General features: G+C 53.8%; 1 protein-coding gene across 11 annotated transcripts; it reads right to left on the bottom strand.

The window, feature by feature from the left end:
* Positions 1-913: 913 nt before the first annotated feature.
* On the bottom strand, positions 914-26,201 carry Tspoap1 (TSPO associated protein 1). 11 transcript variants are annotated; one of them, XM_087570686.1, is made up of 32 exons: positions 24,944-26,201; positions 24,139-24,246; positions 23,777-23,905; positions 23,083-23,262; positions 22,362-22,547; positions 21,054-21,131; positions 20,884-20,967; positions 20,568-20,657; positions 20,281-20,403; positions 19,947-20,051; positions 18,298-18,348; positions 17,954-17,974; positions 17,113-17,317; positions 16,372-16,544; positions 15,178-15,293; positions 14,806-14,915; positions 11,661-12,491; positions 11,354-11,505; positions 10,665-11,030; positions 10,341-10,580; positions 9,704-9,889; positions 8,336-9,175; positions 7,638-7,737; positions 7,388-7,539; positions 6,610-6,778; positions 5,883-5,954; positions 5,499-5,585; positions 5,224-5,327; positions 5,064-5,135; positions 4,740-4,844; positions 4,063-4,124; positions 914-2,047 (listed from the first exon to the last, which is right to left on the bottom strand). In XM_087570686.1, the coding sequence occupies exons 1-31, from the start codon at positions 25,268-25,270 to the stop codon at positions 4,095-4,097; spliced, it is 5,592 nt and encodes a 1,863-aa protein (XP_087426812.1). In that variant the 5' UTR covers positions 25,271-26,201; the 3' UTR covers positions 914-2,047; positions 4,063-4,094. The 11 variants fall into 11 exon arrangements, 10 of the variants coding, with proteins under 10 accessions (XP_087426812.1, NP_001406492.1, XP_087426810.1 ...); NM_001419563.1 differs by having other exon boundaries at positions 5,499-5,531; XM_087570684.1 differs by lacking the exon at positions 4,063-4,124.
* Positions 26,202-27,480: the final 1,279 nt, after the last annotated feature.

Genomic DNA, 27,480 nt, shown 5'->3' with positions numbered 1-27,480 from the left:
CTTAAAATTCTGTGCATGTCAACGGGAAGATATCATAAAGATTTCTTTTCAAATAAGCAACCAACTGTCTCAAAACTTTTTCTTTTCTTTTTGAGACAGGACCTCACTGTGTGGCCCTTGGCTGAGCTGGAGCTCACTCTGTAGACCAGGCTGACCTCAAACTCACAGAGATCCACCTGCCTCTGCCTCCCAAGTACTGGGATTAAAGACATGGGCCACCACGTCCCCCAAGTCCTCGTTATATCATGCCATTTCTCTGCTGACTTGTGGCACTACTCTCATCGCTCAACCATAAATTGAGTGTTTCTAGATGTTCCAATCCACTGGTCTACCAGTTCACTTACCTACCTCTCCTGTGTTAATATGCCACCGTTGCGATTCCTACAGTTGTCAAATATTTTTAAGGATGGAGGTTTGTTTGTCTACTCTGTCTCTTTGGAATGGAGCAGTGGGCTGAACTTGCCCATATTCACTCTACTCCGAGGTGTTTTGAACATGATCCCTACCGGTTTGTCTTTTACAAGTCTGCTGTTCCCAGCCAGAGGGACCCACTTATTGCTTTCAAATAAGACTCTGTGATGTGTCCGCTCATTGGTTGTGTTTTCCTCAGGTCTGTCATTTCTGTGGACTTGGTAAGTGGGGGAGGGAGGGTAGTGTGTGGCCGGCCTGCTAGCGTGAAATGATGCCTTCTCTCTTCTGTTTCCTGTAATCACTTTCTAGGGTGCTTCTCCTCCACCGGCCTACCCTGCCTCACAGCCCAGGGACTCAGAAAGGTTCGGGAGGCACTCGGTGGTGATTAGTTTTGGTCTCAGCTGCCCTTCAAGGTGAGCTTCTGGGTGTTGAAGTCATGGATCCAAAGTCATCAACCTGACCCGTCCCTCTACGGAGTCTTTTGCCCAGGCAGAGCCCAGAATCAATTTTGTGAAAATAGACTTTATTATAGTAAAATGTCTTTTTAAACAAATGCCCCCACCATCCAACACCCCTGGAGACCAGGGTAGGGGTGAGGGTTCAATCAAACATCTCCCACCACAGCAAAGAAAACATGCAAAGAGACTCGCCCAGACAAGGGGAGGAGGATGGGATGGTTAGAGTAAGGGGAGACACCCCTACCCACTCCGAACAGGGAATGTATGAAAATAGCTGTATAAATCCGTCCTTTCTCTCAGCCCCTGGACCCCAAAGGGACTGGAAGAAAATGATGCAAGAGAGAAGTTGAATCCAATGAGCAAAATAAGGCAAACCCAACTCCTGCTTTCTGCCCCCTGGTCCCCTGGGTTTGGGGGGATAGGATCACACAGAGGCCAGGTGGCCTGGGCAGGGAGGGGTGGAGCACTATGGGGTGGGGTCAGGCCCGCTTTGGCATGGCCTTTCTCCTCCCCTGGCCTGTGGGGTGAAGCAGATGGAGGAGCTGGACTGAGGCACTGAGTATGTACATATATACATGGCTCTGCCCCTGCCCCAGGGGACAGTCCAGTGCAAACGAGGACAGCCAGAGCCATCCTTAGAGTGGTCCCTGTCTCCACCCAGGGCCTATCCTTGGAGCAGAAGACCAAGAAGGAACCTACAGAACAAGGTAGGAAATCAGGAGTAGATTAGGAGGACAGACTGGGAATCCAGAGGCGTGGGTCCAGTCCTGATCTGACAGTGCTTGGTGCTTGATTACTTACTCTGGGGCTCAGTTCCCCGCTGGAAGAGCCCATCTAGAGGGCTCCTTACTAAAGATGCAGTCACTCCACCCTCACCAGGTCCCCTGGATCCCTTTGAGTGCCAGTTTGCTCAGAGAACAGGAGTTGGGTTTCCCTGTCCAGACACTGAGTTGATCTGGAGCTCCCAGGGGCCACGTCTGCCTGTAGGACAGATGACAGCCTCAGTCTTTTCTGGAGCCCAGCCTTTTGAGGAGTTCCTTTCCTTTGGCGAGGAGACCCTGCTTCTTCTCAGCTATGCCCTGCGACTCCCCCAGTTTGGTCTTGGAGGAACTTCCAGAGCTGAGGGCATAGTGCCAGCCTGGGGGCACTGGAGGCCCTTGTATGATGACTCTAGAGTCCTGAAATATAAGAAAGAAGGGTAAGGCCAGGGCCAGCTCCTCCTACCCAGGCCTTCGTTCCTTTGTTCTTCTGTCTCCGACCTTGTTGCTGCTGCAGACACACACACACGCACACACAGATACACACAAACACACATACTTACAGACACACACAGATACACACACTCAAAGACACACTCATAGCACACATACATACAGATACACTTATACATACACACACATACAGACACACTCACAAGACACACACACAAGACACTACAGATACACACACACATACAGTACACACAGACAGACAGACATACTCACAAGGCACACTCACAAGACACATACAGATACACATACACTTACACATACACACACATACAGATACACACAGACAGACAGACATACTCACAAGGCACACTCAGAAGACACATACAGATACACTATACTCACACATACACACACATACAGATACACACAGACAGACACACTCACAAGACATACACACATATGGATACACACACATACAGTACACACAGACAGACACACAAGGCATACACACACATACTGATACACACATACAGACAGACACACTCACAAGACACATACAGATACACACATACAGACAGACACACTCACAAGATACACGCACACACAAACGTAGCATGGAGGTGAAGGGAGATGATAATGAGACCCTGCTTACAGAAGGACATCCCATGGGACAGGATCTGAGCTCTGCTTTGTCACTGGTAGCTCTGGATGAGCCCCTTCCTTTCCCTGGGCCCTCACTGTAGGTGCCAAGCTGAGCCACCTTCTCACACACCATCTATCGCTCCACCCAGGGAGGAAGAGCTAAGACAAAGAGACTTAGAGGTAGGAACACCCTCACAGACAAAAAGACAGGCCCACCTCCATCAAAGCAGTAGGCACAGTGCTCCAGGGGTCTTTGGAGAACCAAGCCAGGGAGAGAGAGTGAGGCTCTGCCCTGAATGGCCCCTGAGGGGACTCTCAGGCAGCCCCTCCCTGGGCACCTTCTTGATAACCCTCCTCCCTGCTCAACCCACAGTGCTGAGTCTCCTCCTGATCAGGTCCATCAGGCAGTGCTCTCTGGTGACCTGAGGGCAGGAAATCGGGCCAACCCAGTAGTCACCAGGAAACTATTCCCAAATGAACGTCACCTGGACCTGGGCACAGCCTTATCAACTCTTGCAATGAAACCGCATTTTCTCATTTCTCTCTCTCCAGCCCCCACTGCTTCCAAGAGCTTGGCAGGTTCCTGGCCAAAACCAGCCATGGAGCCCAGACTAGAGCTGAGGGACTGGGTACACAACCAAACCTATTACTGCTGCCACCATCATGGATGAAATGGCCGAGGAAACAAAAGGTCGTACAGAGCGAGTCTGTCCAGTCCTAAGGGACAATACATTTACAGCCAAGGCTCATGGTCACTCCTAACCCTCTCCTGGGAGGGAGAGGAGGCTGGGGAAACAAAAGAAGGGTTCACTGAACCCCAAACAAGAATAGCTCGAGGATGCCTACAGATTTCAACGATCAAGTTCTCCCTTTTATCCTAAGCAAAGAGACTTAGGAGACAGGAATAAAAGCAGATATTCTAAAAGTGATATTCTAAGCTTGAATCACTGAGGACCAGGGTGGGAAGACTATTATTACTGGTGACATTACTGTGCCACTTCCCTGTCACCAATAATAATCGCAATATTATAATACCACAGCCCTATAGTATCATAATATCACTGAGTCAGAACGTGAGTGTTACACCATGTTCTATAAGCTGCGTGACAACATGAGGAGTCAGCTAAGTGCATATGCTTAGGATGACATGCCACCCCGTGACAGCTAGCTGGCACTGCCCGGGGTAAAGGCAAGGCAGGGAGAGTGGAGATCCCATACCCACACCTGGCTCATGGCAAGATCTCCCTCCCCCACTCATCAGCTCCACTTGAGATGAAGTCTAGTGAGGTGAGGTGGGGAATGGAGGATGCATGAGACACGGACGCCAATCCCCCACTTACATGTTGCTCTCTCTACAAATATCTATCTCCATCTAGCACTGGACTCGTCTCCTCCTCGTTCTCTGAGAACAGGGAACAAAGAGAGGAGATGGGTTACCAACAGGCCTGCGTGCTCTCCGTCGGTCGCCAAGGGGCTCAGGTACCTCGTGGCCCCGGCTTGACACAGCCTTTGTGTTTGTAGCCACTGAATGGGGTTTCTAGTGGAAGCTTGGCCTCTCCTCGCCCTTCTTGCTCTCTGAGTCTGGACACTTAATTGCATTCTACCCATCCCAAGGACACCCATGTAGAGAGGACCTAAGTAGTTAGGCCTTGCAGGGCAACTGGCTTCACATGGTACCCTGGAGGCACCCGGACCTAGCAAGGTGGGAGCACCCTGCATAACGGGCTAGTGGCAGAGGTCCTTCTCCATGGGGCTCCTCACTTGCATCCACCCCGGGTATCATCAGTTGGGTCAGACGGCCTGAGAAGCAGGGTCCCTGCCATGCCATCACTGTTCTGCAGAAAGGGACATATAGGAGGAAAGGGTGGCCTAGTGGAGCCCTCCTCTGCTGGGGCACTTAGTGTTTCTCTGTATCATGGACTCGGGCCTCCGAGAATCTCCACCATACTATACCAGACCCAGCACACCAGCAGGGTAGAGAGGAAATGCTGATTTGGCAGCTCAGCTCCTCACTAACCTGACTCTCAGCTTGAGATGTCCCAGAGTCTAGGCCGCCTGCCTCAGGCCCAGGGCCCTCCAGGAAGTTGGATGGAACCAGGCCCCTTTGTCCATTCAGTTCCCCCTGAGGAGGAGATGCTGATGAGACTGAGAAGTTCCCAGTCCGGTCCCTCGACCCTGAGACCCTGGCGAGCACTCTGAGGCCAGTATCAGCACTAAAGGAAGTAATTGGGCTCCTTCCTCCAGCCTTCTGTGAGAAAGGCTTGCTCCTATGCCTGCCCAGCCGGAGTGAGCCGGAGAAGGGGAGTACAGTACAGCTTCTTTCCCCCCATGAGGATCTTACATAGTAGAAACCATCATCGTCCATATTCCCAAACACAGTAATGACATCCCCTGCTCGGAAGGGCAGCTCTGCCTGTGAAAAGAGCAAGGGGCAGACATCAGACCTGGGAAGGCCTTGGGACCCCACTCCCCAACACGGGGCATCATCTGTAGGCTCTCACCTCCACATCCATGTTGGGGGAGTTCTCCCGAGGGTTGTAGTCGAATGCAGCCACCATAGGTCGGGAGGTTTTCAGGGCAGCAGAATGGATCAGCTTAGGAGGACCTGTAGAGGGAGGGAAGAGGCTCCTGATCTCTTCCATACACTGTCTTCTACACGGAAGTCCTGTGGCCACCACCCCCAAACCCCACCACCACTCCACTGTCCGCACTTGAAGAGTGCGGCCTGCCTATCCCACCTCTCCCCAGACACCCTCGCCCAGAGATGGCGCCTCACCTGGACAGAGCTGTGCAGGATCTTCCAGCTCCACTGTGGACAGAAGGTACCTCTGAGTCCTGCTTGCCTTTCCCTCTTTGTCCCAGGCTGGGGTGGTGCGGGACAGACAGATTCCTCACCCTCCCCGTGAAGGGCCCAGGGGGAGAGATACTCAGAACATCAGCACAAGCCTTTGGTTCAGTACTGAACTGGGACCCAGAGCCAGGAAGCAACACGCTTCAGGGTACACAGAGCCACAACAACCCCCCACTGGAGCTGGTAGACGGGGTTGGGGGGTCTGCTTTAATCCTTCCGACTATTCAAAATCCTACAGGTGTCACATGGTGCCACCACACCCCAACCCACACGAGGGGCCATAGGTAGCACAGGATGTTGGGGTCTTACCTTTCTTGGACCGGCGAGGCTTGGGGGGAGGCCCAGGTGTGTGGGCTGAGGGGTACACAGAGGGACCGTTCCCTGATGGAGGAAGGTAGATAGATCTAAGAGAGAAACTGAGGCAGGAGTCGGGGAATAGGGCAGGCTAGAGGCCACTCCCAGAGCTCCCTCGTCCTGGTTGTCCTGTTTTGCAATGCTGTGAATCCAGTGCAGGACTTTGCATATTAGGCAGGAGCTCTAAGTCATGCTCCTACCCTCTGAGCTTTCTGAGCTAATGTCTTTCCTCCCTTTTATTTTATTTGCATCTTGTACATGAGTTCACTTAAGGACCTGCGCCTCATATGTGCAATAAGAGGGAAACTGACTGTCAGGGCCTAAATTGCATCTTTTTAATCACTTCAACAGGCAACACCCTGGGGCCAGCTGCAGGAAGGTGAGGGGCGGGGGAAGCTACGCTGGGCTCCAGTGGCTTCACCAAACGCAGGACAAAGGAGGCATCTGGAGCCATCACAGACCAAAGAATCTCTCAAGGATGGGGCCGGGTTAAAACTAAGCATGGGGGGCTGGGGATTTAGCTCAGTGGTAGAGCGCTTGCCTAGCAAGCACAAGGCCCTGGGTTCGGTCCCCAGCTCTGAAAAAAACAAACAAACAAACAAACAAACAAAAAAAAAAAAAAAAAAAAAAAAAAACTAAGCATGGGTGGTAATGGGTGAGGAACAGCAGCAGCAGGTCATACCCGAGCCCTGGGTGAGGACATTTGGGGGCAAGAAACCTCGCTGGAGCAGCTGTTGTCTCCCTATTGGAGTGTCCACAGCCACCTCGGCCACCATGTTGCAGGGGATGTAGCCTGTGCGGCCCCCACTTTCGCCCCGGTAGAAACCATCAGCGTCTTTGTCTCCAAACACCTGGAAGCGAAGACAGGGAGTCTCAATATTACTTCTGGCCTCTCCATGCACCCCAGTCCTGATGCCTGGTGGCACCCCACTTAGAACTGCAGAGGAATGCTCTCCTCTGCAGACTGGAGCAGAGGAGAAGGCACGAGCTAAGATGTAGGACTAAGAGGAACTTGAGAAAGTCCTCAGTATCTCCTCCTCCGGCTGTCTACACAACCTTTATCTCAAAGTACCCCAGGCTGGATCTCCAGCCCCAGAGCACGGCAAAAAGCCTTCCATCAATACTTGGGGGAATAATAAAAATGCTAATATCAACCAGCAGATCGTCCCACTGTGCTGACCATATGGCACATTGAAGCACTGCGTGTACACTGAATCATTCACTCTGCAGGCAACTCTGGAAGTCACAAGAACCATTCCCACTCTACCACAGAGGAAACCGGGGCCGGGGAGGTTCTACAAGCTATTCAAAGCTACATAGGCAGAAGCAGAGTCCGAATCCAGCCATCAGACTCTAGAAAGCCATTCTCTCTGACCCTCCCTCAACTCTATGCAAGAGGAAGTTCAGAGAAGATTCTGGCTAGAGACTGGAGCTCTGTCCCCATGGGGTGAGTCGGTCACCTTGAGGATCTGGCCCTCCCTGAAGGGCAGTTCCTCTTCTCCAGCATCAGGGTTCGGTGACATTGAAATAGGGTCATAGTCAAACAGAGCCACAAAGACCCTCAAGGGTAGGTCTTGATGAGATGGTGCTTCTTGGGGGCTCCTTGGAGGGGCTGTGGAGAGGGTTAGGGACACAGCAGTGACTTAGCGAGCTCCATCCAAGGTAGGAAAAAGCTCCCTTAGATCCATCCCGGCCACATCAGGTGCTCACCCAGCTCAGTGGTACCAGTCCTAAGCACCCGGGCCCCTCTCCTCTGGGGTCCTCTCCGCCCAGAGTTGTCCTGCCCTCTGGACTCCCCAGTTTCTGTTGCCTGCAAAGAGAGGGCAACAGAGGGCAGAGGTGACAGTCTATCCCCTGTAGTGGCCCACGCTCCCCGGCTCTGGCCCCGGCAGCAGCGTAAGCAACACGTCAGAACAGGAGCACAGAATTCCTCTCCAGGGGCCTGGCCCAGCCTCACGAGGCACCAGACGCCTCCACGACGGGAGGACGGGCAGGAGGTGCCCGGCTCCCCAATGGATGAGTGCAGTAGAGGGGTCTGAGGTGGCCAAGGAGAATGTGAGAGGACAGTCTCCCATCAGCATCAGGGCTGGTGACTCTCTGGACATGGCATCACAGTCAAGTGTTCTGAAGACACGACTAGCTACTCAAAGGAAGGGGCCACCCTGCCCAAGGTGGCATGTGCGGGCAGCCAGTGATAACAGAATAGTGTGCATCCCAGTTCCGTTCAGCAGAAGCAGAAAGCAGTGGAATGTAGGTGGGAGGAGACAGGTGAGGCAGCCCGGAGGCCCCGCCCCAGCTCTGCTGATGGAGGTGGCAGCGCGTGGAATGGGAGTGGCTGGTGGGCAGCAAGCAGAACCACCAGGCAGCAGCAGGCAGGGGGCCGCCCAAAGCGGGGAGTGGGCACAGACCCGGGAGGGCGGCTCCTTGGTTCGGCCAATCGCACTGTGGCCTCTCCGCTCTGGTTCCCCTTTCTCCCAGGCCGGGAGGCGCAGGTAGGTGTTGGAGCCCGAATTGACCTTCACAGGTCCCCTGGGCCTTCCTACGGCCGCTGTGCCCCAGGCCTCCCCATCTGTGGGGTAACAGGAGCTGCTGATGCTGACACCCCCGCTGCCCACCTCCTGTTCATCCTCAGAATCATACTCAATGCTGATCTCCAAACACTTTGGAGAGAGGCAGCTGACCAAGCTGGATTCTGGAGCAGGGCCACGGGGACACCTCCGGGAAAGACCCGGCCGCCCTCTCCCACCAGGCTCCTGTCCAACCCTGGTGCCTTCAATCACAGGGAGGCTGCCCCTGTCCCGTGGAGGGACTGGTCGGGCAGAGGTCTGGGGCCCGCCATTGCCAAGAAGCCGGCTGCAATGTTCTCGGGGGTCCTGAGGTCGTTTGCGGTTTGGGAGTTTCTCAGGGGAACAACCTCCTCTCCTCCGGCTGTTTCCACCAACTACTCCTAGCACATCCTCCAGGTGCTCCCTGGCCCCGGAGAGCTCAGGAGACAAGGGACATAGGCCAGGTCCCTGGGGCTGACTGCTCTCACAGTCCAGACCTAGCAATGCACGTTCAGGCTGGCTAGGGTCTTGGGAAGAGCTGCTGGGCCCTGGTTTCCCCAGCCCTTCCTCCTCATCCTCCTCTTCTTCCTCCTCGGGGATGCTGAACAGCTTCTTGCTGCACAGCCGCTGGAGAGGCAACTCCAGTATCTGCTCCAAGATCTCCTCGTCGCTGTCAGTCTCACAAGAGGGGTCTGGCTGGGGCTGGGAGTGGGGAGAAGAGAGCGGCAAGGAAAAGACATCCACGATAAAGATGAGAGGTCTGGGACCTTTGCCCTTCAACGAGGGCCTGGGGTTGGGGCCACACACCCAGCCCTCCCTTAGCTTCCTGCCAAGAGGAAGGAATCAGAGGGACAGTGGTTGGACCAAAGTCATACACATGTCCAGACTGAACAGAGGAGGCGTAGGTCCCTGCGGGGCAATAGCATGAGAAAGCAAGCCGGGGCAGTCAGAGAGAATTCTCCATTCCCTCCCCGGAGCCTCCCAGCACAAGGCTCTGTCTGAGGTTTCCCAGGACTAGGATGCTACATCTGGGAGACTAAGAGAAAGAATGAAACGTGCTCCCCTCCCCCACTCCCCAGCAGGGCAGCCGCCCTGAGCCTCTTCACATCCAGCCTTTAGGATTGGACCCAGGCCACACACCTAGACTTGCTGGAGCAGCTGCCACGGGAGTGGAGACCTGTGGAGCACATGAGGTCTGGGACCCACCAGCCCCCACTCCCACCCCATTACCTTGGCTCCATTCTCCCCGATGCTGTTGCCAGCAACCTGCTTCTGGAAAGAACAAGGCCTGGAACCCAGTTCCTCTTCCTCTTCCTCCTCTTCCTCTTCTTCCTGGATGTCTGATAAGTCTGAGTTGCGGCTGTGATCCACAAGGGAATTCACCAGGTGAACTCCAAGCTCTGACATACCTTCTTTCTGTAAAAGGCAAGGCAGGTGCTTAACAGCTGCCACCCTAATACTCAGAAGGTTACAGCAAGAGGGTGACGACGCACCTAAGCTAGAGTAAGTTCATGCTGGACTACAGAGTGAGTGTGTCGTGCCCCCCCCCCAAATAGGAATATCAAATGGGAAAAAAAAGGGCAGAGTTAAAAAGGAAAATCAGGAAGGGCTCTAGGAAGGGTCAGCCCCAACCAGAATCATAAAGGGTCCCTGGACAGAGAAGGGGAGAGCCATGGCTAGAACACACAATGGTAGGTGTGGGGGAAGGTAATGCAGAAAGCGAAACATGTAACAAAATCAAGAAAAATGCAACAAAGAAGCAGAAACACAATGCAAGGGAGGGCATCCGAGCCAGGCCAGAGAGAGGACAAACACAGGGAGCTAACGAGGTTAAGTCTTTATTCTACACAGCATGTCCCAGCTATACCTCAGATCTGAGTTTCAGCTCGGAATCCAGATCTCCCCGGTGGCAGACTTCAGTACTTGGCTCCTTCTGGGTCAGTTCTTCTTGGGTAGAGCAAGGTGTGGGGCCAGCATCTCCTGAAGTGCACTCCACTGCCTGCTTAGCCAGGAAGGGAGCCACAGGGTCAGGGCCTTCCTGGCCCAGAGTTGGCTCCATAGCCCTCTTCTCTTCTGAGGTTCGATGCACAGCTGACCCAGCCTCTTCCTGCGATGGATGGCATCGAGAATGAGCTCAAACTCCAACCCTTCCTTCAATCTGCACATGACGCTTCCTGTTAAGAGTAAGTACCTGAGAGCAAGGGACCGGAGGCTCCTCTTGGGGCCCTTTGGACATCTCTGTGGAAAGGCTTGCAGGGGAATCTTGAGTTCCATGGGGGACAGGATGCCGGAGGGGAAGGCTGGTATACCCAAGCCCTGGGGAGACTGAAGCAAGGGGTGTTCTGACCTCTGGGCTTGGTCGTGGTGAGAGACAGGACATCCTGGCTGGCTGGCAGGCAGAAGCCAGGGCTGGGGCAACAGGGGCCGGGATGGAGTCAGTGGACTCGCCATGGGGTGACATAGTGCGTACAGTCACCTCGTGGCAGGCCTGCAGCAGCTGCAGCTGGGACACCTCCACCAGCACACTGCCTGCTGTGGGGGAAGCCACCTCCATAATCTATAGGGAAGAGGGAAAACAGGGAAGGGAGACTGAGAGAGCCAAGTGGAGGGGTCAGGATGGACAGCTGCTGCTAGAACACTGACAGCATTTCCCCAACCCCCTTTCTTAGTCCTCCTGACCACATGGCTTCAGAGTACAAGTATTTCAGTCCTTCGATGGCTGCCAACACCCATGCTCTTAATGGGTTTACTCTATGGTGCCCAATGGCCGGGGCTGTATATCTCTGCCAGGCCAGGAAGATAGGCTTCTAACTAAGCACAGTAAGGAAGGGCCCACATGCTGCCCCTTAGGCTTAAACAGCTGGAGTCCCCAAGCCATACCTTCTGCCCATCAGCATAGACTGCGTAGCCTGTAACCCGGACACCATTGGAGGTACCAGCAGCGTCAATGGTAACAGGGAGCCAGCTGATCATTACAATTCCAGGAGAGGGTCCTGGTTCAGCCTGTACATCCAGAGGGGCGTCAGGCAGGCCTGGGAGAGGTGGGGCACAAGAAGAAGCAAAGTAGGGTTCTCCCTGACAGAAGTGATAGCCCATCCCTGAGAACGCATACAAGGCCAGTCTCCCTCTGAGCACTGGTGGCCTGGCCCCCTGGGTTCTGGGGACGTCATTATCCCCACATCCATACCTGCTGGAAGTGTGGTGAACTGCAAGGTAGCAGCTCGAAGCTCTGGCCTCTCCCAGCCTGGTTCCCAAGGCCCCTGAGATGGGATCTGAGCCTCCACTCGGGCCTGATAGAGTGTGCCAGGCCTCAGGTTACAAAAGGTTGCCCAGTAGGTGCTGGGGCGGGCAGGTGGGCACTCTTCTCCATTGAGGTAGACGGCATGGGCCAAGTTGCTATTCCCTGGCACCCAGGTGATCTCAGCAGATGTGGCTGTCAGCCGATGGATCCGTAGCTGGCTGGGTACCACCCCAGCTCCAGCACCCATAGCCAGGCAACAGCGCAGAGGATCTGAGCTGCCCTTGCTGGTTAGGGCCTGGACAGACACATGGAGGGGCCCTGCCCGCAGGTCCATATTTTCAAGCACAGCTTTGGGGGGCACCCCAGGCCCCAAGGCCTGACGAAGTTCCCCATTGACAAAGATATGGAAGCCACGTAGATCTACTCTCTCAGGAGGCAACTCCCAAGCCAGCACCACACTGTGGGCTAGCTGCTTGAGAACCGTGATATGTCGGGGGTAAGGCACAGCCAGAGGCTCACCCAGTCCCTCTGGTGGGGGGCTCAGACTGAGTTCATCTCCCGTAGCCTCCTCCTCTGGTCTGGGCTGGCTACGTCCCCCGCTGCTCTGGCCCCCACTACTGCAACCACCCCCGCCTCCACTCAGGAAACTGAGTTCAGGGCCAGAGCTATGCGATGAATCGGCCAGCTCCCGAGGGAGGGTGGACAGGAGGTCGTCATCAGACACACGCTCTACAAAGTTGGAGGGGACCAGGCCCCTTCGGCCATCCATGAGCTCCCCTGGCAGAGGAAGGGCGGGGGAGGGGGAAGCAGGGGAAGGGTAGACAAAGAGGAAGCAAAGAAAAGCTGATCCGGTAATGTGTTCTCTCAATGGCTTCTGCTTAAGTATCTGATTCCAGTCAACCTTTACCCGCTGGTGATTTTAAGATACAAGGGCAATCAAGATTTTAATTGGATAGCTACTACCAGCTTTTGTGGGTGTGGTGACAGGGTTTTCACCCCTCAGCACGTTGACACTGTACGTATGGATCACTTAGAATGGGGATCCTTAGGGGCTGGGGATTTAGCTCAGTGGTAGAGCGCTTACCTAGGAAGCGCAAGGCCCTGGGTTCGATCCCCAGCTCCGAAAAAAAGAACCAAAAAAAAAAAAAAAAAAAAAAAAAAAAAAGAATGGGGATCCTTAGAAGCCTGGGAAGTATTGAGTTTCAGGATTTCTATGCAGCTCCCAGGTGATGCTGGCACTGTAAGGACCTGGGAGAGCATCTGTGTCCTGAAGGAATGAGTACCCAACTATTCTAGGAAAAATGTCATGATATCCATAACCCACTTTAAAGTGGACTTTTTTTTCACTTACATACAGATCAAGCAAACATGGAAGGTATAGACGGCTGTAAAATCTAGGTGGGAGGCATGTAGACATTCATAGCGCTGGGCTTTGATGTTTTGTTTCGCTTTATTCTGTTGTGATTTCATGTTGCCCAAGTTGGCCTTCACTGTGTAGCCCAGGATGACTCTGAGCTTCTGAACACACACACACACACACACACACACACCACACAAACACACACACCTCACAAACACACACACCTCACAAACACACACACCTCACAAACACACACACACCTCACAAACACACACACACCTCACAAACACACACACCTCACAAACACACACACCTCACAAACACACACACACCTCACAAACACACACACACCTCACAAACACACACACACACACACACACACACACACACACACCTCATGAGAGCTAGAGAGGACTCGGCAGTTAAGAGAGTTGGCTGCTCTTCCAGAGGACCCAGGTCCAATTCCCAGCACTCACACAGTGGCTCACAACTGTCTGTAATTCCAGTTCTAGAGGATCCGACTTCCTCACACAGACATAACATCAATCCACAGAAAAATAAAACAATCATTTTTGCCAGGCAGTTGTGATGCACACCTTTAATCCCAGCACTCAGGAGGTAGAAGCAGGCAGATCTCTACAGAGAGAACAGCCAGGGCTCCACAGAGAAATCTTATCTTGAAAAACCAAAACCAACCAACCAAACAAACAAACAAACAAACAAAAAAATAGCAACAAAACCTGAGGTGGCCGATCAGTTAAGAGCATTCGCTCACTCCTGCAGAGGACACAAGTTCAGTTCCCAGAACCCACAACGGCTCCAGAGAATCTGATGTTATCTTCCGGCCTCTACAGGTGCACACGTACAAGGTCCTAGGTACCAACCCCAGTAAGAACAAAGATCAAAACAAACAAAGAGATAAATTAAGTACAATTCTCCTGGAAGCCATTAACCTCGCTCTTCAGCATCTACTCTTATGGGGAGTTAGCTGTCTGGAATACAGAGACAGGGATCAACACTCCCAGGAGCTACCCATGGAGCCCAGGAAAGGGAGGAGGTAGGCCCCAACACTCTTGGTGTTCACTCAGATTTGACCCAGTTCCTATCCCTGCACACAGATGCAGCCTAGCTCCAAGCACACTCACTCCACAGTCTAACCTTACCACTGTCAGAGGATGCAGCTTAGAGTGCCAGCCAGTGGCACTCTGGAAGAGACTTCCGTGGCACTCATTCCTTCTGAAGGTCCTACCAGCTGACATAGTCTCAGGAAGACATCTGCCTCAACTGCATGCTCAGGCCTGTGGCTGGCTCCCTCCCTTCACGACCTGGACAGCCTCCCGGAAACTCAGTCCTGCCCTGGCTCTGACACCTACCTACCACCTGCTAAGACCATGTGGGATCTGAACATGACCCCTTCTCCCCATATCTGACTGGAGTCCAGCACCCAGTGCAGACAGATGCCTGACTGCAACTCTTTGCCAGTGTCAAACTCCGCTGCCATTCTCTGCCCGTTAGCACAAAAACGAATCTGGCCAAAGTATCCTGTGACACTCTTTCTAGCATCTGGACTGTTCGACCCTGGCCTCCTCCAGACCAATCATTTTCTCTTTTCCTGATGGCTGCCCCAAATCTCAGAGCGTTCCTTAGCCGGGCTGGATTGAGTGTGCTGAGGGGCGTAACCGGGAGGACTGAGGTCTTCAGGAGGAGGAGAATGGACAGAGTGACCCCTACCTTCAAAAAAGCCATCCTCGTCCATGTTACCATAGATGTAGATGTACTCGCCGGCTGTCAGCGGAAGCTCAGCCTCTGGGTTCTCATTGGGACCCTCAAAGGGGTTGTAGCTGTCAGGGTAGTAGCAGAGGAGGAAAACCACACTGGCTACCATTCCACCTCCAGACCCAGCTGTCATGCACCAAGCATGGTGGTGTAGTTTCTATTATAGCCAAGTCGAGCACTCACGGTACCTCAATGTACTATAAAGACAGCATCCAGCCGGGACCCGTGTACCACCCTCCACTACATCCAGGGGTCTCCATCTCCATACATATCTGTCCTCCATGTACCCCAATTCTGAGGGTGGCAGAGTGAGCAAGAGGGACCCACCTATAGCGTGCTAGGAAGACCTGGATTCTGGCTCCTCCCGAGTGGCCCTCTGGAGCTGCTGGGAGCAGGGAGACGCTGTCTACTTCCAGCTCCTCCACCTCACTGGCTGTGTCCACCTGGGGAAGGAAGAACGAGTTGGTTCCTCTCAAAGGCGTAGGGTTCAAGGTCCAAGGCCAAAGACACTGCAGGCAGAGTAGCAGAGGCTTTGAGAAGGGGGCATAGAACGTTCACTGCAAGGCCTGGACTTTCCTAAATGAGACTTGAGACAGAAGGTCTGTGAAGCACACAGCTGTTCCAGTCTGCAAGTGTGAGGACAACTTGGACCCTATTCTGAGTCCTGGCTCCAACCCAGGAAATAAAACATCTCCCAACCCGACTGATAGCCAGGTCAGAGAAGAGCAGGCATCTGTGATAAGTTGACTCCCTAAGGTAGAAACTCAGAAAGTCATCTCAATTGTAAAGAACTAGAAGCGGGAAGGAAGACACCCCTTGTTTTATCCCTGCTTCAACCCCAGGGGACTCAGAACCTAGGATCCCCTGAGGCTAGCCCAAAGCCAGTGCCATCATTCTATCCCACCAGGGGGCAGCAGAAGCCCAGGGCTGCCTTTCTGAAACTCCCGGTTAGTGGTGTTGCTTCTGGCCTGTGCCCTCCACTTTGCAGGGTTCATAGGTAGAAAGAGGGACAAGGCATCTGAAGAACTGTGGATAACGTAATAATAACCATGGCTACCATACGTTGGGTATCTCCTGGCGCCCTCACAACAATCTTGCAAGGCAGGTTTGTTACCTGACGTGTACAGATAAGGAAACCAAAGCCCAGAGACACTCTGTGTGACTTTCCTCAGACAAAGCTGGGATCTGAATCCAGAAACCTGTGTCCTTCCTCACAGAAGCAACGGTTTCCACTGTGGTTGTTCGTATGAACAGACTCATTATGTGAACCAGGCGCCAAACTGTCTCTTCCACCAAACGAGAGACTCTGGGGCCTCTCTGGACTCCAGAGAGTTTCTGCTGGTAGGCAGGCCCCAGAGAGCAGGCTCCACCTGAGTTATGCCCATGAGAGGAACCCAGAGGCCTTCTGTGTCCTAGCTTGGGGTCTGTAACCACCTAACTCCTTTCATAAGAGGTCAGGACCCACCCCTACCCCTTCCCTAAGCCAACACCCAAGCCCAAAGGCCCTGGTCCAGCACTAACCTCTGGTGTGGGACAGGACTTGGGGCTGTTGTGGATGGACTCTGAGCGAGAAGAATTAGAAAGAGACTCCGCCTTCTTAGCTGTCCTTCGAGGGACTCCAGTAAGAGTAGCAAGAGCAGGCTCAGAAGATTTGGGGGTACAGCGTCCTGGGGAGCCCGGTGGGAGGTCAAGATCTAAAGAGAAGATGCCAATGGGTTTGGGATCTGTGTCTGAGGAGGGAGTGAGAAAATAGGGTGGAGCCTTCAGGACATGGGTGTCTGGCCTTTATACCTAGATTTCTTAATAGTAAGGGAAATCTTTGAGGAGAAACTCACTGTAATTCATATATTCACATATGTGTGTATGTGTATACATGCATATATATATACACATATATATGTATATATATGTACACACACACACACACACACACACACACACACACACACACATATATATATATATGAATTGGAGTTAGCAACATGCTGACTCCAATTGACTGGTAAAAGAGTGGAGCTAGGGCCACTACATCTGACTGACCTTTAATTCTCGACTCTTCCTAAGACCCTGATACTGACTGACAGGACTCAACTCCCAGTTCGAGGCAGACCAGCGGCCTGAGATCTTGACTTTAAGGAAGTGTGTCTTTAACATGTGAGGTGGCTTTGTATGAGTGGCTGGCCTCTAATCTTGAACTCCCTGAACTATACAAAGTCCCCAGATCTGAGGATCCCAGACCGATGTCACTGGAGGACCCCTTACCTTTGGGGCCGGACCCCTGGCAGGGCTGAGGGGAGGAGCAACAACAGTGGGGTGGTGGATGGTCTCCAAGGGCATTACATCCCAGGGCTGAAGTGAGCAAATCCAGAGGACCTGGGTGCAGACGGAAGGCCTGGAGCTCCTGTGCCAGAAGGCTGAAGCGCTCAGTTTGGCTTCGACACTGGCCCTCAAGCTCTCGAACCCGGGCCTGAAAACAAGAGCCACTATGATTGGCCAAGCCTAGCAGAGCTGTATAGTACTAGCCAGCTCTACGTAGTGCCACACTGGGCTTTAGTTTACACACGTGTCTCCGCCACCCCCAGCCTGAGCACCAACTCTCAGACACAGGCCAGTGACTCACTTGCCTCAGAATACTTATGGGCCAAAGGGATCTCCTCAGCCCATCACCACCACCACCAACACAAACTCGGGAGTTTTCTTAGCTCTGGGCCCCATCCTTCTTCTACAAGCAGTGACCCTACCCTCCAGGGAGTGGACAAGAGGTTCCCTGGGAAGCTAGGGATGTCTTTGGATAGAACTGGCCAGTTCTCATGACTTTCTCAGTGACCAGTCAAGTCTCTAGGTCAAGGGCTTGCCCACTAACAGTGTCACGGGGAACGAGAGTCAATGGGTGATGAACTTCCTCATGGTCTAAGCCAACAGGCGGGAAGACCCTGCATCTGTCAGGCTCAGTTGCAGGTTCGGGATAAGGAGACAGTCCGAGTGCCCTGTCTCAGATGTCTTAGGTCTGCCTCTGTTGGATATCAGAGTTGGTCCCTGAGGGAAGAGATATGAGAGGGGTGGGGAGGGGACACCAGAATGTGGAGGGTATCATAGACTGTACCTGCATGGAATCCAAGGTAGACTGGTGAGAAAAGAAAGCATGGAGAGATTAGAACACTTAGCTCTGTGGGTCAATAACCCAGAGGGAGGGAAATGAGGGGCCTCTGACAGATGCATGCCACTGTCAGTGCTGTGAGCTGATGCTGGTATGAAGGTCATCTCAAAGTGAAAGCAGCTTCTGAGATCAGTGACAGTGGGTGACTACTGCCACGAGACTCGAGAGCTCTGCCCCTAGGAACCCAAGCCTAAGAAATAGGCCACCAGTAAAGGGGATTCCACCCAGCCTGGGAGTATTAAGGGCCTTCCCTCCTCTCCCTCCCTCTCCTGTACACGCCAAGGCCCTACCTCCAGCAGCTGTACTGCTCCCTCATGTTCTCTCTTGGCTTCTGCCTGGGCCTACAAACAGGAAGAGGCAAAATGCCGGAATGGGGGCTTGCACAGTAGACCCAGGGTGGAAAATAAAGATGTGTGAGGGAGGAAAAGAGGGAGAGGCAAGAAAGACAAGGGAGACACAGAATAGGGAGGAAAGGAGAGAGAGTCTGGGGAGGCAGGGGCCATAGGGTTTCCTCCAGACTCTGAGCTCTACTTTAAACAGGAGCAACCCCCCTTCTGGTGGATGACCCCAGGCCAACCTGTCTGTGACTCCCTCTGAGCCTCTTTTCCCCGACTCCTGTCTTCTATCCCCTGGAATGTCAAGGTGCCCCTGGACACAAGCCACTTAATCCTCTCTGCTGTCTTCTGGACATCTCGTAACATGGCCCCAAATACCCACAAGGTCAGTCTTCTCATAGCTCCAGACTCATGTCCAGTTAGTTGTCTGTAGTGTGTCTGAATGTTTTATTATAACCTCAAACTTGCAAAACTTGAAACTCGAGGTGTCCTGTCCCCCAAAGTTGTTACCCCACCTTAGTTAAGTTTTTGTCAACTTGACACAACCTGGAGTTGCCTGGAAAGAAGGACTCTCAATTAAAGGGTTGACTTGATCAGACTGGTCTGTGGGAATGTCTGTGGGGTGCCATCTTGATTGCTAATTGATGTAGGAAGGCTCAGTCTACTGTGGGCAGCAACATTCCTACACAGGTAGCCCTAGGTTGTATAAGTGTATAAGTGGCTAGCTTAGGACCACTTGTGGTGGTGCACACCTTTAGTCCCAGCATTCTAGAGTCAGTGCCAAAAGGATCTCTGTGAATTCAAAGCTTTGCATAGAGCATTCTGGACCAGTCAGTGTAATATAGTAAGACCATGTCTCAAAAATGGGGAAAGAAAGAAAGAGAAAGGGAAGAGAAAGCTAGTCGAGCATAAGACATGGGGAAAGCCACAGAGGGAGCCCGGTAAGGAGCATTCCTCCATAGTCTCTGCTTCAGCTCCTGCCTGGACTTCTCTCAATGGTGGACTATCACCTACAAGCATAAACTAAAATTAACTCTTTCCTCCCCTAACTCACTTTTCGGTTATGGTGTCTGTCACAGCAACAGAACAGACATAGTTTACCTTCATCCTTCCCATGCTGGGGTGGGGGAGATGAAAAACGATTCTCCCTCGGATTCAAGTAAACAGGGAGTCACACAATAGGGATCTTACGTTTTATTCCCAAACTATATTTCTGGTCCGTCTACCTGTCTACCCCCACTGTTACTTGCACTCTCCTAGACCACTGTCACAGCTCTGTCATCTGCTCACCTGCTAGAGGCCACACCCAATACCCCTCCCACCAGCAGGATCTTGTGAAGTTAGGGGTTGTTTCCTGCCACGCCCTGCATAGAATTAATCTTATTTTCTAAGACAGGGTCACACCACATCACCCACACTGGCCTCCCATTCAGGACCCTCCCGTTTGGTCACTTGGCTGGTCAGGAACCCTTATTTTCCCCCCTGCTGTCTCCCCAGTGTTTAGCACATGGCAGTAGGTAGACTAAAAATGCTGTTGGATGAGTAGGTGGCAAAGTTGGGGTTCAGCCACCCAACGTCCACCCTTCCCTTGCTCCTGACCCCACCTGCTGCAGCCTCCGGACCTCCTCCTGCTTCTCCTGCAGGCTGAGCCTCGCCTGTTCATGCTCCTCCTCCAGCTGTTGCCTCCGCTGGGCCACCTCCCGCATATGCTGAAACACAAGACCAGTCAAGGATGGAGCTCCCCCACCCTCCCATTTCCATGGAAGACTCAAGACCGGGAACCTCAGCTACCACCCGCTCCAGATGCCCTCTGTTCGAACGAAAACAAAAGCTGGAAGGGACAGAGGCTGGCAGCCCCTGACCTCCCTCAGACCCTTAAGCTCCACACATGGCTTCTGGGCCCACCTTCTCTCGATGCCACCTACACAGGCCTCTCACCTTCAGCACCTGCTCCAGGCTCTCCAGCTTGCTTTGCAGGCCCTGGCTCTTCCTAAGGGCTGAGTCCCTCTCCTGTGTCACCCCCAGGAGCTGTCCCTTCAGCTCTGCATTCTCCCACTCCACCTGGAGAGGGGGGCACATTGACAGGGAGGTGTGTGTGTAAACTTTGTCCCACGTGCAACTACCCAAGGGTTGGGTGGACAGTTCCCTTCAAACTCCACCCCAAGAGGAGACCTTCAGGCCTCACTGTGTCACAACTCTCTCCAGAGATATGGTGGAAACCGAACCTGCTCCTTCTCTGTGGCTTTCCCACTAAGCCGAGAGTTCTCCTCCACCAGGCGGGCATTTTCATTCTGGGCTGCCCTCAGCTGTAGTTCCTGCGGGGTGGGGTCACACAAGTGCTGAGGAAAGGGCTGGAGCCCCCTTTTCTCAGCCTCTCATAGTGAAGGACCCTCCCTCCCAGACATGGCCTCGTACGAAAACCTGCCATGCTCAGGAAAAGATCAAGAGGATTTTGCAGTTCTTGAGGATCTGGGGGTGCAAGTGGAGCTGAGAGAGCCTGGAAGACAAAGTGGAGCTGGATCCTGGGTGACCGGAACTTACCAGCTCCTCACATCGCCTCTGCTTTTTCCTGGCTTCCTGCTCCAGGCTCTCACATTTCTTTCGCTTTTTGCAGAGCTCAGACTCCTGTGGGGTCAGAACCGAGGACCTCTCATGGGCAAAGGTACAACTGCCCAGAATTCACTGCCTCCGGCCCTCAACCTAGAACTTACCAGCTGCTGCACCCTTAGCTGTTTCTCTGGTTCCCCTAGGACCACCTGTGGGCTCTCCACATCATCCTCAAGTACGGTCTGCAAATATCCAGGAGCAGGGCCATGGCACCAGAGAACAGAATTTCAGAGCAGCCTGTCCCCAACCTAGCCTACCAATGGGAAGATCGCCCCTCATGACTGGGTCAACTATGACATCTCTGCCTAGGAAGTGGGTGAGGGGTGCTGTCTGCCCACCTCCCCCAACATCTCCAGCTGACATGGAAGGATAAAGGTTGCAGCCCTGGCTCTGTGGATCACAGTGCTTTGAGATCCCAGGACCCATGTGTGCCCTGGGAGATGGGTCCTTTATCCAGGCCAAAGCCTTCCCGTTTTAGCTTTCAGCAGCGGCACTGCTCTGCACTCAATAACTGTCCTGGACGTCCTTCAGTGACTAGCAGAGAATTAGGAGACTGCTTAGATCCCCAAGGATATATGTGGTGTCCTTAGAGCTAGGGTTCTGGATCATCCTGTCTGAGCTTGGCCTAGAGTAGTGTAAACCTAACCAGACCCTCCTGGCTTCCGCCAAGCCCACCCCCCATCAGCCTTCCATTTATCCCCGCAAACTTCAGAGGATGGATTTTGATAGGCGGTGCATCTTCCTCCATGGGTCAGTCAGACTGTGGGGCAGAGTCTGGGCAAGCAGCATTACCCCTTCCTGCACCCTGACCCCGTGGTCACTATCTGCCTTCTTTCCAGGAGGCTATAAACGCTGCCCACCTAGGGTGGTAAATAGGAGCAGGCCCCTAGGTTCTGAATATGGGGTTCAGGCCCTCCAGGCAGGAGCTGCCTAGCCCCTCACTCAATGAAGGTCTCCCATACCTGGAACTGAGTCGTATGCACCGCCCCGCCGGGATAACCCGGGCCAGGCTTGGCCGCCGGGCGGACGCTGAAGGGGGCGTCCCCGCTCTACCGCAGCTGCAGGAGGAGGCAGTGCGGGCTGGGCCCCGGGCGGCTGCCAGGGCAACCAGGGATTTGCGGCCGGGCTGTACCACTTTCGACACGGCAGGGGCGGCCAGGCTGGCCCCGTGGGGCACAAGCCTGCGGAGGGAGGAACCCCGAAACCCCCAGGGGTAGGGCGCAGCGCAGGTACCAGCACGGGAGGCTTGGGACAAGCCCCTGTTCTCTAGTCAGGAAGTCTCCCTCGACCCTGAGAAAGCGTGCGTGTCACCACGGGGTCTCCATCCGAGTATCTGGCAGGGGTAGATTCCCGGATCGCCCTGACCCCGCACCTGAGCAAACTCACACACCTGCCCTTGTGCAGGCGCTCACCTCTCCCGGGGCCCCGGGGGCCGGCGCCCCTACGCTGGAGGGGGCAGTAGAACCCTGGGACCGGGCTGGCCGGAGGGGCTCCCGCTGGTTGCGCAGGGCGATTTGCCTCTGCAGCCGCAGCACCTCCCGTTGGGACTCGCGCAGCAACCGGTCGAAGTCCCGCATATGCAGCCACTGGGGACCTTCCTGGGGTGGGGCGACCAGGAGTCGAGTCAGTCCCAGCTCGTTCCTGGCCCCCGATCACCTCCAGCAAGTCCCGTTCTCTACGCGGGAAAGTGCGCATCCTCCCATGCGTATATGGTTGGTCATATAAGCATGAGTATGCAGCCACATGCCTCCCCTGGCCCGTGGGCAGACATTCACAACAACTCGTTCACTGGACGCTCACAGTGTGCCTGCACTGTGCTAAATTTCTCGTGAACAATCCTTCACACAAGTGTGAACTATGTGTGGATTCCTACAGACAGATCCACTGGCACACAGCTTCAAGACTGGAGCAGGAAATGTCCAGGTCTGGGACTCATGAATGACTCCACCCCCTTTGATTCAGGCGCCTTTTCCCCACTCCCACCTGGGCCGTTGCCAGGGGAACCTACTCCCGAGCAGCCTCCACCTCTCCGTTTCATTTGCATCTCATTAACATCTGGTCCACATCCCACACTCCAAGCCGACATCCTTGTGTAGGATCCAGCAGCAAGAGAAGCCAAGGGCCCCTTCGCACCTTGCCCACCAGAGAGAGTCTGGCCTGCAGCTCTCTGCACTCCCGCTGCAAGGCAGCAATCTGTTTGTCCTTGGCCAACAGTGCAGTGGCTGTCTCACTGAGGTCTCGGGCTCGCTGGCGAGCTAGAGCCTTACGGCACAACTCCAAACTGGATCCGGGTCGGGGCACAGGGGCACTCACCTAGCCAGAGGTGGGGCAAAGCCAGTGGTCATCTGAGGGCTTAAGGTACACCTCCCATTCCACATCTTCCAGAGAATTGGGAAGAAATCCAGTCTGGGGCCTCAGAGAAACTGAATCCTCATTGAACCCCATCCAGGCAGTCCCCAACTAGGCTCGAAAGCGTTAACACTACATCTTAGTTTAGGCTTGAGGACACTGCTAATTCAGGGCTGCCACTATGATGGGTCTTCTCCCTGCCCCCACTCCAGCTCCACACCCCAGATGAGCTCAGCAGGAGACTGCAACTAGCTCCAGCACGTGTCTCTCCCGATTCTGCTCCCCGACTTCTCGGGAGCCTCCTCATCCATCCCTTTCCCTCTGGTAGCTCCAGACACCTCTCCAAGGCCAGCGTTCGTCTTCCTTACGAGCCCCTGGACTCTTGCTTTCCTGGGTAGTAAGTCTATGACTCCCAAGCCCAGCCTTGGTTTTCCTCTTCCCAAGTCACCCAAGCCTCCACCCCGAAGTCTGTCCTCACCACCCTCATGTTGGTTTCCTGCAGCTTCTGTGCCCTCTCCTCCAGGCGCTTGGCAATGACCGCCAGTTCAGCATTCTTCCGCTTTAGCCTCCGTACCTTCTCCTCCGTCTCTGGGAAGCTGCTTTTTCTCTGACAAAAAGTCAGCCAGAATTGGGCTGTGTAGGGAGAATCCCACAGACCCATTCCTATTACCCAAGTCCTAGGCTAGAGCCTGGGCACACAGTAAAATGGTTGGCAGTGCACAGCAAGGGTTCACTGGGGTTGGGGCATATGATTATGTCACCCGTGGGTGCCTCCCTTCTTGGAGAGATGTTTATGGGGTGATCAGGGCGCTGAGGGAGACCTCACTCTCCAGGCCTCACCAGCATCTGGTTTTCCTCCTTCAGGATGGTACAGCGCTGTTGCAGCTCTCCTAGGGCCCTCAGCAGCTCCAGATTAGGCCTGTCCCCGAAGCCTATGTTGAACTTGGCCTGACACAGGGAAGGACCAGGTACAGTGTCTCAGAAACCTACTGAACCTAGCCAGAGTCTTCCGTATGCAACATCTCCCCTCTACAACCCAAGGAGTGAAGAGGGTTCTCTCTTGCGTCCCAGGCCTTCAGAGAGCTGTACTACCAGGACCTAAGGAAAAGGGACAACCCGGTCCTCCATGTCTTCAGTGGAAGCCTCAACACCATTCTGGGACATTTCCTGCTGTTCCTCTATGCTTGCCTTTCTACCTATAGCCTTCTGGTAATGCCAGATCAAACTCCCTCTCCATCCCTCTAGATATCCTGGGTCTGTAGTGTCCCCTGCCCTCCCCTCAAGTCCTGCTTCCTTCATCCTCTTCAGGAGAACGCTCACACCCACCCACAGCATAATCTTCTTTGGCTCAGCCCAAGCACTGAGCCCACCTCCACACCCCCCAACATACCCAAGATCCCCAAACAGATAGGCTCGTGGTGGAGGAGACCTAGCATAATCAGAGAGAGTCACTTGCACACACACTGAGGGGCAGAGCCAGAGAGAACTGAACGAGGCCACTTAGATTCCCATCCAATGAAGGGAGGACAGATAAGCACAGAGACAGACTCACAGACAGAGACATGCCAAGACAAGAAATGAAGGCAGTGGGGTTACAGGCTATGACTGACCGGCCCATCTTGCAGCCCTCCTCCACCTCTCTTACCTTATAAGCCTGTGCATCCTCACCCTCCAGCCTGGAGCAGCTGTACCCAGGGCTCTCTGCTTGCTGCCCCAGCTTGGGCAGCACGGTCTCTGTCCCTTCAGGGTCAGTATTCCTGATAGGCCCAGGGCTATGGGCTCCCGCAGGCTCAGAACTCTCTTCAGACCTCAATCCTTTAACCTGCAGAGCTGTCGGAGTAGCAGCAATGCTGGCAGATGCATCTCCAGGTTTGCAACCCTGGCCCTGAGTCCAGTGCTGCCAGGCAGGCAGTGCCCATGGCTCCATAGCTCCAGGGTCTCCAAGCCGTGGAAGGGTTGTCAGTTGCTCCATGGTTTCGGCAAGGGGCCCCAGAACCTGGACCTGGGGACATCACCCAGCCAAGCAGGGAGGCTGACAGGGGTCATGCCAGACTAGACCATTCTCCCTGTAAGCGTTTGGCTTCACTGAGGCTCCATCAGAGGTTGGCTGAGCTCTTCCCACCCACGAATGAGGCTTCAGAAGGTATCAGGGTTGCCAGACTAGAGCTGGGGGTATGTCAGCTATGTTTACTCATGGTTTTGTGTGTGTGTGTGTGTGTGTGTGTGTGTGTGTGTGTGTGTGTGTGTGTGCGCGCGAGAGAGAGAGCGTACGTGTGTGGGGGACAAGGGTGTCCCTGGGGTGGGGGAGGGTGCAGAGGCCACCACCAGGAATGCCTGGCTGAAGATATGTGTACGTGTGCCTCCAGGTCTGTCCCTGCAGGTCAGTGATGTCTTATGGTGTGATTGGAGGATGAATACCCCCACTTGTGTGTTGAGAAGGGTGGTGCTATGTGTCACTGTCTGTGCCTATTTAAGAGTTACCAGTTATTTCTGCGTGGGGTAGGGGCTGTCTGTATTGCAGGGCTGTGGCAATATGTGATGCTGTCGTTGGTCCTATCTCGGTGTTGTGAAGCCCCGTGTAGCTGTAGTGGTGTGTGTCTTTCAGTGTCTGTGGGTCTGGCCATCCATCAGGACCCCTCTGCCTGGATAGGGTCTTCAGGAGTTTCTGGGAATGATCCCTAGTGGTCCACTGTGGTCCTTTATCTCCAGCTTCTCCCTCCGCTGCCGCCGATCACTTGCTTGCTGGGTGGCTGGGCGGTCCTAAGGAGGCCTGGGTCGATGAGCCGCTTGCCTCATAGTCTCTGCCTCAGCTAGTCTCAGCTCGAGGGACTGCAGGGGTCCCTCTCGGTCCCGGAGCTCCCCAAATGAGATAGTGGGCACGAAGGAGGGCAGAGCCTCAGAATGGGGAGGGGGGAGCAGGGGAGAATCATCATCCCTCCCTTCCCCCTCCTCCTCCCCTCCTGCCCACCAATAGGAAGTCAGCTGCTGGTTTCCATGGCGATGGCGCTGGACTGGTGGGCTGGACCGGCTGGCAGGCTGGCAGGGTCGGGACAGAGGAAAGAGCAGGTTCCTTACTGGATGGTAGCTTAGAAAGCCGCCCCCCCCAACACGCACACCCCCAAACATGGCCTCTTCATCCCCTTGACCCCACAGACCCTCATTTCCAGGATGCAGAGGAATGGAGTAGTCCTCTCCTTTCAGGCAAGACAGATGGAGCTAGGACAATGTGACGGGGACTTAGCCGTAGAAAAGGACAGAGCCGAAATGATGGGATTTGGGATAAAACAAAGAAATAAAAGGCTGAAAATAGAAAGACAAGCAACACGACAGAGGTTTAAATAGGCTGAAAAATTACCCCAGCTCCTCCAAGGCAGATCACATTTGGGGGACAGAGCAGCCAACCTTCACAGGCCAGCAGGGAAGGCCACGAGACGGGGACCTGTTGGGCTGGTTTTGCCTTCAACTGCCAGGAAGTTCATCTTCTGTCTAGCCTTAGGCTTTATTTATTTTTTGCTATGAGAAAATGGCTTTTGGGAACAAGGACATAGGAACTGCCCCACCCAGGTGTCTGCCTGTATGTGGGGCACCTAGATCTCTAGAGATAAGAACGTTGCTCCTGGACGCAGCAAGACAAGCCAGTCTCAAGCCAAGGTCCAGGGCCCTCATGTGGCACCCGTATGGAATAGCAGCTACACCGTAGAGAACAGCCCCCACCTCGGTTGGTAGGCTCCACCCAGGCCAGAGCCGATGGAACCGGGGAGGGATGGGAGTTGCATAGGGATAAGGTAACATTCATTTTCTCTAAAGCAGTGTAAACATCAACGTACATGCGATGTCATGCAGCTTTAGGTCCGCATGTATATGCATGTCATATACATAGTATATGTATAGCATAGAAGAGTGTATATATGTATCTATGCCTTGTGTACACACGATCATTGCATGTATGTGTGCTGTTTTGCCTATGAATTTCATTGGATATGTATCTGCACGTTTTCCTGTGTCATTGTATGTCTCTGTGCATGCAATTATGAGTATCATTGTATTTTTCAATTATATCAGGCCATTAATCACAGAGATCTATGCCATTATATAGCACTAACACATTATGACATGCATTGTCATGTAATAATGTATGATGGCATACAATGATTATGTATATGATGATATACTAGCCAGGCA

The sequence above is a fragment of the Rattus norvegicus genome, chromosome 10, assembly GCF_021556685.1.
Source record: "Rattus norvegicus strain SHRSP/BbbUtx chromosome 10, alternate assembly SHRSP_T2T, whole genome shotgun sequence".
In the NCBI taxonomy this organism is placed as follows: domain Eukaryota; kingdom Metazoa; phylum Chordata; class Mammalia; order Rodentia; family Muridae; genus Rattus; species Rattus norvegicus.
The sequence above is the reverse complement of the archived record's forward strand: the minus strand, read 5'-3'. Positions and strand labels throughout refer to the sequence as shown.